This window comes from Lupinus angustifolius, chromosome LG10, assembly GCF_001865875.1.
Source record: "Lupinus angustifolius cultivar Tanjil chromosome LG10, LupAngTanjil_v1.0, whole genome shotgun sequence".
NCBI classification, from domain to species: Eukaryota; Viridiplantae; Streptophyta; class Magnoliopsida; order Fabales; family Fabaceae; genus Lupinus; species Lupinus angustifolius.
In genome coordinates this window covers 14,611,047-14,626,039 of record NC_032018.1, presented here as the reverse complement: position 1 = coordinate 14,626,039, position 14,993 = coordinate 14,611,047, and the positions used below count along the sequence as shown (strand labels likewise).

At 28.9% G+C, this 14,993-nt stretch overlaps 1 protein-coding gene across 1 annotated transcript; it reads right to left on the bottom strand.

The window, feature by feature from the left end:
• On the bottom strand, positions 427-4,122 carry LOC109358047. The gene is made up of 10 exons (XM_019602115.1): positions 3,895-4,122; positions 3,506-3,790; positions 2,877-3,057; positions 2,510-2,798; positions 2,355-2,429; positions 2,088-2,271; positions 1,908-2,006; positions 1,753-1,819; positions 1,209-1,365; positions 427-1,086 (listed from the first exon to the last, which is right to left on the bottom strand). The coding sequence occupies exons 1-10, from the start codon at positions 3,964-3,966 to the stop codon at positions 453-455; spliced, it is 2,043 nt and encodes a 680-aa protein (XP_019457660.1). The 5' UTR covers positions 3,967-4,122; the 3' UTR covers positions 427-452.

Sequence of the window (14,993 nt, the reverse complement as noted above, 5' to 3'; positions counted from 1 at the left end):
TAGGATTAGGACTAGGATTAGGATTAGGATTAGGAATGGGATTAGGATTAGGGTTAGGATTAGGATTAGGATTNAACATATTATAAATTTTGTGAGCAATGAGTGAAATTTTATTTAGCCTAAGTTAACATTATCAACTTCTAGGAGGAGACTCCATTTGAAAATATGCAAATAACATTCCTATCCAAAAGGGTTAATATAATAACAAAAGAATTTGTTCCAAGAACTAACTTTCAAAATACACATAGGAAGAGGATGCAGTCATAAAACTTCAATTTTGCATTCATCATAGTTCACACAATCAAATTTAAGAGTCACTAAAATAGTAAAAATTCTAAAACACTGAAAAATAATAAGGAAACAGAATCTTGTGAAGAAGATTGCATTATTCATAGCAATACATGAATCTTCTCTGGAATTGAGAACTTTCACATTAGGCTTTTGAATTATTGTTACTTGCTGGAACTGTTACCCAAATTCTCATTGTCATTGCCTTTGGAATCAGTGCAAGGGGTATATGGTGTGAAAGAAGGTAGAGCTTTCGGAATAAATCTTCTGCCACTTCTCAAGCCACTACCAAGTGCACGTAGATGACTATAACCATGAGGAGGAGAAACTCTGTTTTGGTTAGGCGAATTTGCTTTCACAGGATTAGTTGGAGTTGAAACTTCTTTCAATATATCAGGTGTTGCATCTTCTACAATGTCAAATAGCCTTCTGCTATTTGATTGAAGAGACTGATCTACACATTTTGTTTCACCTATTCCAGTCCTTGGAGTGTTTGGTGAACTGCACCGATGAAGAGAGCTACCCGATAAGTGGCTAATCAGTCCATAGGAGAGTAGCAACTGTAGAATATCTGTCCACTCTTTTGTTTTAGCAGAGCATGACAATGACACAGGAGTAAGTTGAGGTACATTGGCAACTGAATTACATTTTGGTGATAATTGATCCATCTGCCGTTCATATGATCCCGTCTCATTTGTGTAATTTGGATGAGATGGGATCATGTTGACATCAGCTGAGTCAAGGGATGGTAGATGTTTCGCAGAAAGAAATCGGGATTTTGCAGCCTCCTTTCCTTGGCTGGACAAATAGACAAGGCCAATTAAAGCACAAAAGTAAAGATATCAGCAAATATGTTCTGAGGATTATAACATCTTATTGTTCTATCAAATATAGAAAGATTCACAGTGAAAATATCTTACTCGGAGCATTGCAACGAGGGTGTTATTGGAGAGAGGCCGTGTAGGTCATACAACTCTATCTTGCTTACTACCGTGTCCAGTTTATCATCAAATGTGCTAGCCAATCCTTTTTCAACCACCCTTTCTTTACTCAAAGCATGTTCAATTGGAACAAAATCTGAAATTAACAAATATATATTACTTGAACCAACATTCTTTGTTGCATATCCTAATGATCTTTATCCCCTTCACTTTGGCATTCAAGTAAATTAACTAGTCGTCGAGATTTAATAGTTAATTCGAAACAAAGCCACCACCACCAAAAGTGCATTGCAGATTACTATGGCAAACAAAAAGCACATAAGTGACATTTTTGAATGGTCATCCTGATTCTATGGGGTTCTTGAATCAGTTCTTGTCTCAATTCTTTTCCGGAGAAGGAAGATCATTGAATAACAAGACCTCTTAACATCATTAAGTAACATTATACGTGGTGCTTAGTGCTTACTAAACAAGACTTAAGCTAAATAAGAATTAAAAATATTTTCATAATATAAATTCTAACCTTCTTTCCTGCCATATGCATTCTTACACCCCTCGCATCGACATCCGCTGGAGCATCCAACATTAGCCTTTTTCAAATATAACAAACTATTATCAGAAATAAGAGATTAAAATGGAGAATGTTTAGAGCAATACAATGTCTAGAATATACACAACCTGATAACATTCACAATATTTTTTCAGACACAATGATCTTTTGCAATTGCAACCCCTTCTATGCCTCGCCGATGATGGTGTTGTCAGATTTGTATCCTCCTTCAGAGGGCACATCAAACTATGAATTCATTTCTTAAACCAGAAAATATATATAAAAAGTGAAATATGATGACTTGATACCATATTAGTTGAGGGAATATCAGGTGTATGCTGTACAACTTTGGGAAGAAATGCAAGTGGATTGCGTGATTCGATTTGCCGTCTTGCCTCAAGAACAGCATCTTGATACTCTTGTCTATTTAAGCAGCTTTGGCAAGAACATGGGTCGGAACAATAGATTCCAGCAGCAAAACAATCACAATAACTGCAAGGAAATGAACTAGAAATATATACAAATGCAGCATATCATTTAGATGAGATACCAAAACAAATATGAAAATTACTTACAGTTTCAAACATTTAGTCTTCTTACAGTTGCAGCGTTTACATCCATTCTCATCATTGGTGGTTGATGTTTTCTTCCTAAAAAGCATTTTAAATTTTGGTGATGCAATTAAACATGGAATAAAAATTATGAACTATGAGAAAGAACATGAACTGACCTTTTCTTGCTGCGGCTAGATTGGTTGCATTCCTCAGAATTTCCAGCATCGGTAGCGCTTAGTTTCCTCTTACCATGGACACTTGCAGGATTCAAGGAAGTAGGTTCTGCCAAGCTAAGAGGCTCGGAGATAAAGGAATCAGCGGCTTTTGAGGCATCAACTTCATGGCTCTCATTTCCAGTGTCAACTGATGGTTGCCCATCCATATTTGAAGCAATTAAGGATCTCTTCATGTTGTCCATTTTATGCAAGCTTATTAACGATGTCGATTTCGTACCCTGTAAACCATCTGATAATCTCATACCATTAGTTGCAGCACAACCAGGTGGCATAGTATTTATGATGCTATTTAACTGCAACTCAATACCTGATGCATTTGCAGCTCCACTATATTGTTCAGGAAACAACGAAGCGACAGGTTCAGAAAGCTTGAACATTTTTGTTTTGCTTGAATTTACATTCAAGTTCGCGTGAGAATTGTGACTTCCAATAGTAGGTTCCCCAAATTGTAGACAGCGTCTAAGAACGACATGGTGCTTTAGACTAGCCTACATTGATGATAGTCATTACTTTATAGCACAAAGAAAAACTCGATAGACTCAAATAACGAATTCAGATTCCCAATCAAGCTTGCATTACATTGTCGTATTTAACTTGGAGGATAGGCTAGTCATTTTGAATGTGCATAATGAGTAATGACACAAGACTAACATGGTTCAACCCTTGGTGCATTATGTGCAATGAAATCAAAGACTACTTTAAAGGCTTAAAGTCATGAACAAGCTTAATAAGCATGAAAATAAAATAGATCACACTAAAAGCATTAGATCTCATACATTAACTGCATAAATAAAGTACACATAAGGTGATAATACAACATAATGAAAAAAATAGACACAAATTGAAGGCTATAATGATTGACCATTACAAAAGTATTCAGAATGACACAAAGAGAGACCATATGACAAACTAGTAAAAAACAAGTACGATCTGTACCTCATAACCACCTTCGGAGATGTCCTCTGTACTCGCATTTGAGGCTAACACATTCTCGTCGCAATCTTTATCACCCTGCACAGGTTCAGGCATCGACTCAAGTGTTTGATCGCTATCGGCAACGAGTGATTGAGTAGTAAATTTTTCTAATAACTTAGTTTGGCTGTCGTGGTGAGAGGTAATACGAGGAGAATTGAATCGAACAGACCCGCCTTGTGTCACGTGACATGAATTGACATGCTGTATTGGTGATAAATTGCTTATGAATTTGAAAAATGGAGATCCCTGGAATTGAAATAAATTAAATAACCAGAAACTGAAGTGTGATGTATAATGGGATATGAAAGATACTTGACTTGAAGTTGAGGAGATTCAGAAAAAGAAATTACATTTTCTTCTTCTTCTTCTTCTTCTTTGTTGTTGTTGTTGTTGTTTAAAGAAGGTTGAGGAGAACGATCCATGGTGAGTGAGTGAGTGAATTATTACTGTACAATGCACTCTGTGTGTTTAAATGGGAGCGGGAATTCTCTTCTTCTCCTCTTTATCATTATTCTTAAATTAATCATATAATTATAACCACATAATTCTTTTATCTTATTTCTATAACTACTTTCATCTTTATCACTACTTTCTTATTAATAGGATAATCATCACTCCATCTAGATATATGGATAATTCATTAGTATTAAAAATTTAATTTGATAGACTTAATCATCAAGGTTTACATAGAGAAAACATTATCTCCTAATTTTAGATTTAAACTGAATTTGATATAATTAATCATCTAGATTTACGCTCTAGAGAGAGGAAATATTATATCCTCATTTCAGATTTTTAGAGCTTTTTTTTCATTCAATCATGTAATTTATTAAACATTAAATAAAGTTAATATACATAAAGGATACATGATATAATAATTATATATAGAGTAATTACATTGTCATCTCATAAGTTTTAGTCAAACTATACAAATTACTTCTAACTTTTTGTACCTACACAATACCCTTTAAAATACCTCATTTTCTTAATGTTCATCCTCCCACATAGGATAAAAGTAAATCCATACCCATTCTTCATAGTTTACACTTTAGAGAGAGAAAATAGTATATCCTAATTTCAGATTTCTAGAGCTTTTTTTATTCAATCATGAAATTTATTAACCATTAAATAAAATTAATATATATATAAAGGATACATGATATAATAATTATATATAGAGTAATTATATTGACACCATAAAACATTATCTCATAATTCCATATTTAAATTGAATTTGAGAGAATTAACCATCAAAGTTTACACTTTAGAGAAAGAAAACATTATATTCTGATTTGGGATCTGTATCTATAATATACCATATATTTTTTTACCTTAGTTACCATTATCACTTTTTTGTCGGCGAAAATTTTCCCTCCTAAAACACTTCATTTTCTTAATGTACATCCTTCTACACAAGATAACAGTAAATCCCTTCCTATTCTTCATTTCCCAATATATTATTCAATGATAACATAATAATGATGTGATAATAATATTTAATCAGTTTATAAAATTGTAATTGCATTGGTAATACGAGTAATACGTGTGTTCTTAAGAATGTGAATATACATGTAACATGTGCGTTTTAACTATGTGAATGCACATGTAATATGTGTGTTTTTAACAATAAAAATGTAGATGTAATATATACATTCTTAACCACGTGATAAAAAAATCTGCATCATGTAAATGCGCGGATAACTTACTAGCATAATCATTATTAATAGGATAATTATGAGTTGATCTGGAATGATGGATAACTGATTAGTATTAAAAACTGAATTAGAGAGACTTAATCATCAAGGTTTAAAGACATAATTTGAGAGAATTAACCATAAAGGTTTACACTTTAGAATGAGAGAAAACATTATACCCTGATTCGTTCGAGATTTCTAGAGCTTTTTTTTATTCAATCATATAATTTATTAACCATTACATAAAATTAATATACATAAAGGATACATGATAGAATAATTATATATTGAGTAATTACATTGACAACTTATAAGTATTAGTAAAATTATAGAAATTACCTCTATCTTTTTGCACCTACACAAAAAAACCCTATTATATTCATATATTATATTAACTATCTATGCATGATAAACAAGTATAATATTTTAAACAAATTTTTTTGATAAGTCTAAATAAGTTAAACAAAATATGATATATATTGTGTAGACGATTTCAAATATTATAAGATGCATTTCTCTTTATTTTGGGTTACAAAAGGTATTAATAATTCTAGATATATATTTTTTAAATGAGTCTTACACTATATTGTAACGAATAAAAAATATTAAGATATATTGACTCATATATATACTCTTTGGGATCTGTATCCATAATATATATATGTTTTTACCTTAGTTACTTTTATCACCTTTTTGTTTAAAATATTACATTATCTTTCATATAGGGGTAGTTATTGTAAAATATATATACAAATTATGGGAGTCTATGTCGATATAATTTTTTTTGATAAAATTAACTTAAACGGAGGTATGAATGTAAGTTACTTTTATATATAAAACATTACCTTAACAATCTATATACTGTATAATAAAAAAAAGGTTTTATCACGTCATCCCATGACATGTATCACAACCTCGACGAAAATTTCCCCTCCTAAAACACCCCATTTTCTTAATGTACATCCTCCCACCGAGGATAAATGTATATCCCTACCCATTATTCATTGTCCAATATATTATTTGATAATAACATATAATTATAATAACGTAATAATAATATTTAATCATTTTATAAAATTGTAAATACATTGATAATGCGAGTGACATGTATGTTATTAACAATGTGAATATGCGGATAACATGTGTGTTTTAACTACGAGAATGTACGGGTAACATGTGTGTTCTTAGCAATGCGAATGTACGGATAAGATATGTGTTTTTAATTATTATAAAGCAATGGTCACATATTTTCTCTTAACAATACGAATACACGGGTAACATGTGTGTTTTTAATCATACGAATGAACAAATAACATGTGTGTTCTTAACCATGCCAATATACATGTAATATGTGTTCTAAATCATGCGACAAAAAAATTCCACTTCGCACACATATTTGGATAACTTACTAGGATAATCATTATTAATTAGACAATAGGAAAATCATGACTTGATCTAGAATGAATAATTGATTAGTATTAAAATTTGATTTTGAGAGACTTAATCATCAAGATTGAGAGAAAAAACACTATATCTTGATTCTCGATTTAAACTGAATTTGAGAGAATTAACAATCAAGGTTTACACTTTAGAGAAATAAATCATTATACAGTGATTCCATATTTCCATAGCTTTTTTTATTCTATCATGTAATTTACTAACCATTAAATTAAATTAATACACACAAAGGATACATGATATAATAATTATATATAGAGTAATTTGATTGATACCTTAAAAGTTTTAGTAAAATTAGAGAAATTACTTCTATCTTTTTGTACCTACACAAATTACCCGTACTTATATTCATATATTATACTAATACATATACATGATAAACAAGTATAATATTTTAAACAAAAAAATGTGATCAATGTAAATTAGTTAAATAAAATATGATATATTGTGTAGACGAGTTCAAATATTATAAGAGGCATTGTCTCTTCATTTTGGTTCGTTGCATAATGCATTATTAAATCAATCTTACAATATATTGAAACGAATAAAAAATATTAAGATATATTGACTCGTATATATACTATTTCGATCTTAACAATATGAATTCAAAGGTAACATGTGTATTTTTAACCATGTGAATGTATGAATAACATATGTGTTCTTAACTATGCAAATGTACATGTAATATATGTGTTCTTTACCACACGACAAAAAAATATCACTCTGTGCAAATGCATGAGTAACTTGCTAGGATAATCATTATTAATAGGATAATAGGATAATCATGACTTGATCTGGAACGATTGATAACTAATTAGTATTAAAAACTGAATTTGAGAGATTTAATCATCAAGGTTTGCCTAGAGAGAGGGGGGAAACAATATCTCATCATGGTTCTAGATTTAAACTGAATTTGAGAGAATTAACCATTAAGGTTTACACTTTAGAGAGAGAAAACATTATATCCTGATTCTAGATTTCTAAAGCTTTTTTTATTCAATCATGTAATTTATTAACCATTAAATTAAATTAATATACATAAAGAATACATGATATAATAATTATATATAGACTAATTACATTGACATCTCATAAGTTTTACTGAAATTATGCAAATTACTTCTATCTTCTTGTACGTACATAAATAACCTCTATTTATATTTATATATTACTAATAAACAAGTGTAATATTTTAAACAAAATTGTTTGATAAATATAAATAAATTAAATAAAATATGATATATTGGGCAGATGCTTTCAAATATTATAAGAGGCAATGTCTCTTCATTTCGGTTCTTTACAAAATGCATTAATAATTCTAAAGATATATTGTTTAAATCAGTCTTATGTTATATTGTAACGAATAAAAAAATATTAAGATATATTGATTCATATATATACTATATAGATTTGTCTCCATAATATACAATATATTTTTACCTTTTGTTACCATTATCACCTTTTTGTTTATAATATTATGACATTATCTCTCATATAGGGGTATTCATTATAACATGTGTTTGTAAATTTTGTGGGGCGTCTATGTCGATATAAATAAAGAATTTTATAAATTTCATTAAAAAGGGAGTATGAATGTAATTTACTCTTAAAGATAAAGCTTTACCTTAACAATCTATATACACGCGTGTTCTTAACAATGTGAATATACGGGTAACATGTGTTGTATTTTAACTATGTGAATGTACGAGTAACATGTGTGTTTTTAGAAACACTAATGTACAGATAACATATGTTTTTAACTGTTAAAATGCAAAGCTCACATATTTGTTCTTAACAATACAAATGTGCGATTTACATGCATGTTTCTAACCATGTGAATGTACGAATAACATGTCTCTTCTTAACCATGTGAATGTACATGTAATATATGTGTTCTTAACCATGTGATTATACATGTAATATATGTGTTCGTAACCACGCGACAAAAAAACTTCATCTTATGCAAATGCACGGCTAACTTGCTAGGATAGTCATGACTTAATCTGGAAAGATGGATAACCGATTATTATTAAAAACTGAATTTGAGAGACTTAATCATCAAAGTTTACAAAGAGAGAGGAAACATTATCTCCAAATTCTATACTTAAACTGAATTTGATAGAATTAACTATCAAGGTTTACACTCTAGAGAGAGTGAAAACATTATATCGTGATTCCAAATTTCCAAAGTTTTTTTTTATTCAATCAAGTAATTTATTAACCATTAAATAAAATTAATATACATGAAGAATGATACATGATGTAATAATTATATATAGAGTAATTACATTGACACCTCATAAGTTATAGTAAAATTATATAAATTATCACTATATTTTTGTACCTATAGAAATTACCCCTATTTATATTTATATATTGCACTAACTACCTATGCAGGATAAACAATTGTAATATTATTTAAAGAAATTGTGCTAAGTGTATATAAGTTAAATAAAATATGATATATTATGTAAACGAGTTTAAATATTATAAGAGGCAATGTCTCTTCATTTTGGTTTGTTACAAAATGCATTAATAATTCTAAAGATATATTGTTTAAATCAGTCTTACATTATATTATAACAAATAAAAAATAATTAAGATATATTAACTCTTATATATATTATTTGGATTTATCTCCACAATATACTATATTTTTTACCTTAGTTACATTTATCACATTTTATTTAAAATATTACATAATTTCTCCAATAAGGGTAATCAGTATGACATATGTATATAAATTGTGGTGTATATAGTCAATATAAAAAAGGAACAATATAATAATAATGAGATAATTGTTTTATCTTTTTTCTATAACCAATTTTATCTTTATCACTACTTCAATAGGATAATCATGACTTGATCTGGTACAACTGTACAATGGATATTTGATTCGTATTAAAAATGAATTTGAGAGAATTAATCATGAAAGTTTACAAAAAGACAAAAACATTATCTCCTAATTCAAGATTTAAAGTGAATTTGAGAGAATTAATCCTTGAAGTTTACCGAGAGAGTAAACATTATATCTTGATTCCATATTTAAACTGAATTTGAGAGAATTAATCATCAAGGTTTACGGAGAGAGTAAATATCATATCCTAATTTCAAATTTAAACTGATATATGGATAATTCGTTAGTATTAATAATTCAATTTGATAGACTTAATCATCAAGGTTTACATAGAGAAAACATTATCTCCTAATTTTAGATTTAAACTGAAATTGATATAATTAATCATCTAGATTTACGCTCTAGAGAGAGGAAATATTATATCCTCATTTCAGATTTTTAGAGCTTTTTTTCATTCAATCATGTAATTTATTAAACATTAAATAAAGTTAATATACATAAAGGATACATGATATAATAATTATATATAGAGTATTTACATTGTCATCTCATAAGTTTTAGTCAAACTATACAAATTACTTCTAACTTTTTGTACTTACACAAATTACCTTATTTATATTAATATATTACACTAACTACCTATGCATGATAAACAAGTGTAATATTTTAAACAAAAATTATGATAAGTTAAATAAAATATGATATATTGTGTAAACGAGTTTAAATATTATAAGAGATAATGTCTCTTCATTTTGGTTTGTTACAAAATGCAATAATAATTCTAAAGTTATATTGTTTAAATCAGTCTTACACTATATTATAACAAATAAAAAATAATTAAGATATATTAACTCGTATATATATTATTTGGATTTGTCTTCACAATATACCATATTTTTTACCTTAGTTACATTTATCACCTTTTATTTAAAATATTACATAATTTCTCCAATAGGGATAGTCAATATGACATATGTATATAAATTATGAGGTACATAATCAATATAAAAAAGGAACAATATAATAATAATGAGATAATTGTTTTATCTTTTTTCTATAACTAATTTCATCTTTATCACTACTTCAATAGGATAACTTGATTCCATATTGAAACTAAATTTGAGAGAATTAATCATCAAGGTTTACAGAGAGAGTAAATATCATATCCTAATTTCAAATTTAAACTAATTTTTTTAGAGAATTAATCCTTGAAGTTTACAGAGAGAGTAAACATTATATATTGATTCCATATTTAAACTGAATTTGAGAGAATTGATCATCAATGTTTACAGAGAGAGTAAATATCATATCCTAATTTCAAATTTAAACTGAATTTTTGAGAGAATTAATCATCAAGATTTACCGAGAGAAAACATTATATCATAATTCCATATTTAAACTGAATTTGAGAGAATTAATCATCAAGGTTTACAGAGATGAAACGTTATATTGTGATTCCATATTTAAACTAAATTTGATAGAATTAATCACGAAGGTTTACGAAGAGAGTAAACATTATATTCTGATTCCAGATTTCCAGAGCTTTTTTTATTCAATCATGTAATTTATTAACCATTAAATAAAAAGTAATTACACAAATCATATATAGAGTAATTATACTGATACCTCATAAGTTTTAGTAAATTATACAAATTATCTCTATTTTTTTGTACATATACAAATTATTCCTATTTATATTCATATATTACACTAACTCGATATGCATGAGAAACAAGTGTAATATTTTAAACAAAAAATTATGATAAATATAAATAAGTTAAACAAAATATGATATATTATATAGACGAATTCAAATATTATAGAAGACAATGTCTTTTCATTTTGGTTGGTAACCTAGTTTTGCTTGATTTTCTTGTTTCTTATTTTTTTTTTTTTGTAATTTGACTATTTGAGAACCATGATTTTTTCCTTAATTTTTTAATCTTACTCGAAACAACCATTTCATAAATATATACAAAATTCATACACCGGAAAGTTGCGGGGCATGATTATGATTTTGGTTATGGAGAAAAATACAAAAAAGGTTAATCATTATTGTTAAGCACTGTATAATATATATCTACACTATTTATATCTTCTATATTATATATTTATACATACCGATATCTATACTTTTATACTATATATAAATGAAAATTTTGGTGCAACTACTACCATGTTATGATTTTCGTTTTTTTTTATTTTACTCTTAATACATTTTAATTTCTACAAAAAAATCATATAGTTATATATAACTACCACCAACATATTTATCACCCCTCACCTTAATTTGACAATAAAAATAAAGACAAAGAAATATAATGTAAAGTGCATCTAATAAAAATTACAATATAAAATATATTCGATACAAAAATTATTCTAATTCGCCAAAATAAAATATATAAAACTTAAAATTTTGACATTAGAAAGTAAATATGTGGGTCAGTAGTGCTTGTCGCTACACTAGTATATAAAGGTAAAACAGATGTAACTATCATTATGATATAATTTTATTTACCTATTTTACCCTTAAACTTTTTAGTTTCTAAAAAACGTATAATCATACGTAACCACCAACATATTGATCATATTTCTTACTTTAAGTTGAACATTATAATAAAACAAAAAGCTATAATATAAAGTATCTCCAATAAAAATACAATATAAAGTATAGGTAAAACATGATGTAACTACCACTATGATATAATTTCATTTATCTATTTTGCCCTTAAACTTTTTAATTTCTAAAAAACATATAATTATAAGTAATCACCAACATATTGACCACTTCTCTAACTTTAAGTTGAACATTGTAATAAAACAAAATATTATAATATAAAATATCTACAATAAAAAATACAATATAAAGTATACTCAATACAAAAAATTATATTTTAATTCTCTAAAATTTAATGAAGTTGACACACCACTAATTTAAATATTTGACATCATAAATGTATGAATGTAAGCTGATACACCACTAATTACTATTAAATAAAATAAGGTATAAGAATGGTGAATGGTAGATATAACTTGCTTACATAAAACTAAAGTCATGAATATCAGCTACCAGTTTTATTGTAAACGTTTTTTTTAAAATAAGAAATAGTGGCTACCGTTCACAAGTTATTAGAAATGCATTACTTTGATAGGATCTCAAAAAATTACCCCAAAGAGATAATGAAAGTGTGAAAATATTTGAATGACAACATAAAATTTTCGCAAGAACAATACATGAGTATTATATCATATTATATTTATATTTTAGAGTAAATTACAATCATAACTTCTGAGTTTTAGTAAAATTATACAAATCATTTCTATTTTTTTGAACTTACACAAACTATCGCTAATTATGCATATGTACATTACACTGACTATCCATGCAAAAGAGATAGGTGTAATTTTTTAAATAGAAAATAATGACGAATATAATTAAGTTAAACAAGTCTAGATAATATAAAAATTACTGTCTATTTTGTTATTTTGGTTAGTTAAAATATAGGATAAAAGTGATTTAAACATCTCTTTATAATTATTGATAGAATTTGTAAGGAAGAAATAATAATGAATATATATTGACTTTTAAACTATTTGAATTTGTCTTCACAACATGTCATATTTTGTTTGACTTAATTACATTCGTCGCTATTTTTTGTAAGAAATTATAGTTATATCTCCTACAAAGATAGTATATGTAATGTAATGTATGTATATAATTAAGAGTGGTTTATGCAAGTTTAAAAAGAATGAGTGATTTGTGTAATTTCATTATATACATATACATATATATATATATATATATATATATATGAAGGAATTGTGTCCTTGAGGTTGCCATATGGAAAAACATATTATAGTTAGCTTTTTTTCCCATAAATTGTTTTTGTTTTCATTTTGATATCCAAAATATTTAAAGATAGTGTTAACCCCTTTTCCATCTCGGTCTAAAATATATGTCATGACCAAGCCAAGTGATAGGTGTTGGCCTAATATCGGACAAGACGAGTCCATTCCATACGTCTTTGGATCTTGACCAGGTAACCATACAATTCAAAAAGATACACCGTTGTTCGGACAAAATCTAAACAATAAACATGGACCACTTCTGTCATTCATTTCTCATGCTACTTGTACATGACTACTACGTCGTTTGAACAACATAGACATCCACTACAAGCCGCATGCCACCTGCACAATGCTCCTGGTTTCTGCCAAGTGACAAGGATAAACCTAGAATACGACTACTTGGCTTACTACACACAATAAGTCAGATGGTCGGGTGGCCAATTACATCTACTAAGGAATATTCCTTACACCTCTCTACTACAAATAGAGGGTCCCCCACTAGGAAGTTACTCTTGATTTTAACTCTTTCTCGCTTAATATTGCATTCTATATTCTCTATTCTCTTATCTTTCTCATATACTGATTTGAGCATCTGAAAACATTTTCAGATACTTCCTCAGGCACTCCCAAGCAAGTCTCAAATAACATTCAAGTAGACTCTCTATCTGACGACAACCTGTCCAGACTAGACCCCACCCAAACAAAAGAACAACTCCAATATTTTTTTCCTACTTGACTCTTACCTTTTAACTTTTATTTTGCATACTCAATTTGAAAAGTACACTACAAGAATATTGTAACGCCCCGAAAAATACTTCTAAAAAACATTGCGGAAAAATTGGTCAATTTTTTTTTTGAATTGGTGATATAAAATTGTTTCTTTTTAAAAACCTTTCTTTTCCGGGACATCACTTTAAGTAACTCGAATGCGGAAAATCAACTTATCGTTATCGAATGATAACTTAACCTAATTCACAATTTCCTGAATAATATGATGTATATAATAGGTTAAGTCATAGTCAGTTCATACTAACTAGGTCAGCAAAGGCGAAAACTACATCGCCACTAACATATACAAAATCAAAAGAAACACAGCCCCCACCAAAAACAAAAAGGGGGCATCGACTGGCCCACAAGCTGACTCAAAAGCTTCCAGGAATGTTGGACCCCTCACTCGGGTCCTCCTCCTCTTCCTCCACTTCATTATGTCATAACCCCGCGACATGATTCGGAGGGGATGACATTCTCAAAACTGGAGCCTTCTTGCAAGGACCTCCTCCAAGACCACTGGTCCCCTTGGCTCTACTGGATGACGGAGCATCCAAATAATCTGGCCATGTCCTATAACCGTGGGAGGGAACAGCGCCATCACTCCTGACTGGCGGGTATCAAAGTCCAACCTCTCGAGACATCGACCTCTTTGGCGGCAAGGTGAAGGAAGTGTCAATGTAGGTATCGGGGTGAGGGGTCATCATTAATGTCCCGTTGCACACCATGTGCAACGACAGATCGCAGGGGCCTGTGTATGTATATCTTTGCCCATCAGTAGCCCATTGTCCCATCGGGGACATCATGAAGTGATAACCTCGAA

Coding starts and splice junctions, on each gene's coding strand:
- LOC109358047 (XM_019602115.1), bottom strand. CDS start 3,966: ATGGATCGTTCTCCTCAACCTTCTTTAAACAACAACAACAACAACAAA. Junction 2,799..2,876: donor TGGAGCTGCAAATGCATCAG/GTATTGAGTTGC, acceptor TGAGATTATCAG/ATGGTTTACAGGGTACGAAA. Junction 1,087..1,208: donor CCCTCGTTGCAATGCTCCGA/GTAAGATATTTT, acceptor CTATTTGTCCAG/CCAAGGAAAGGAGGCTGCAA.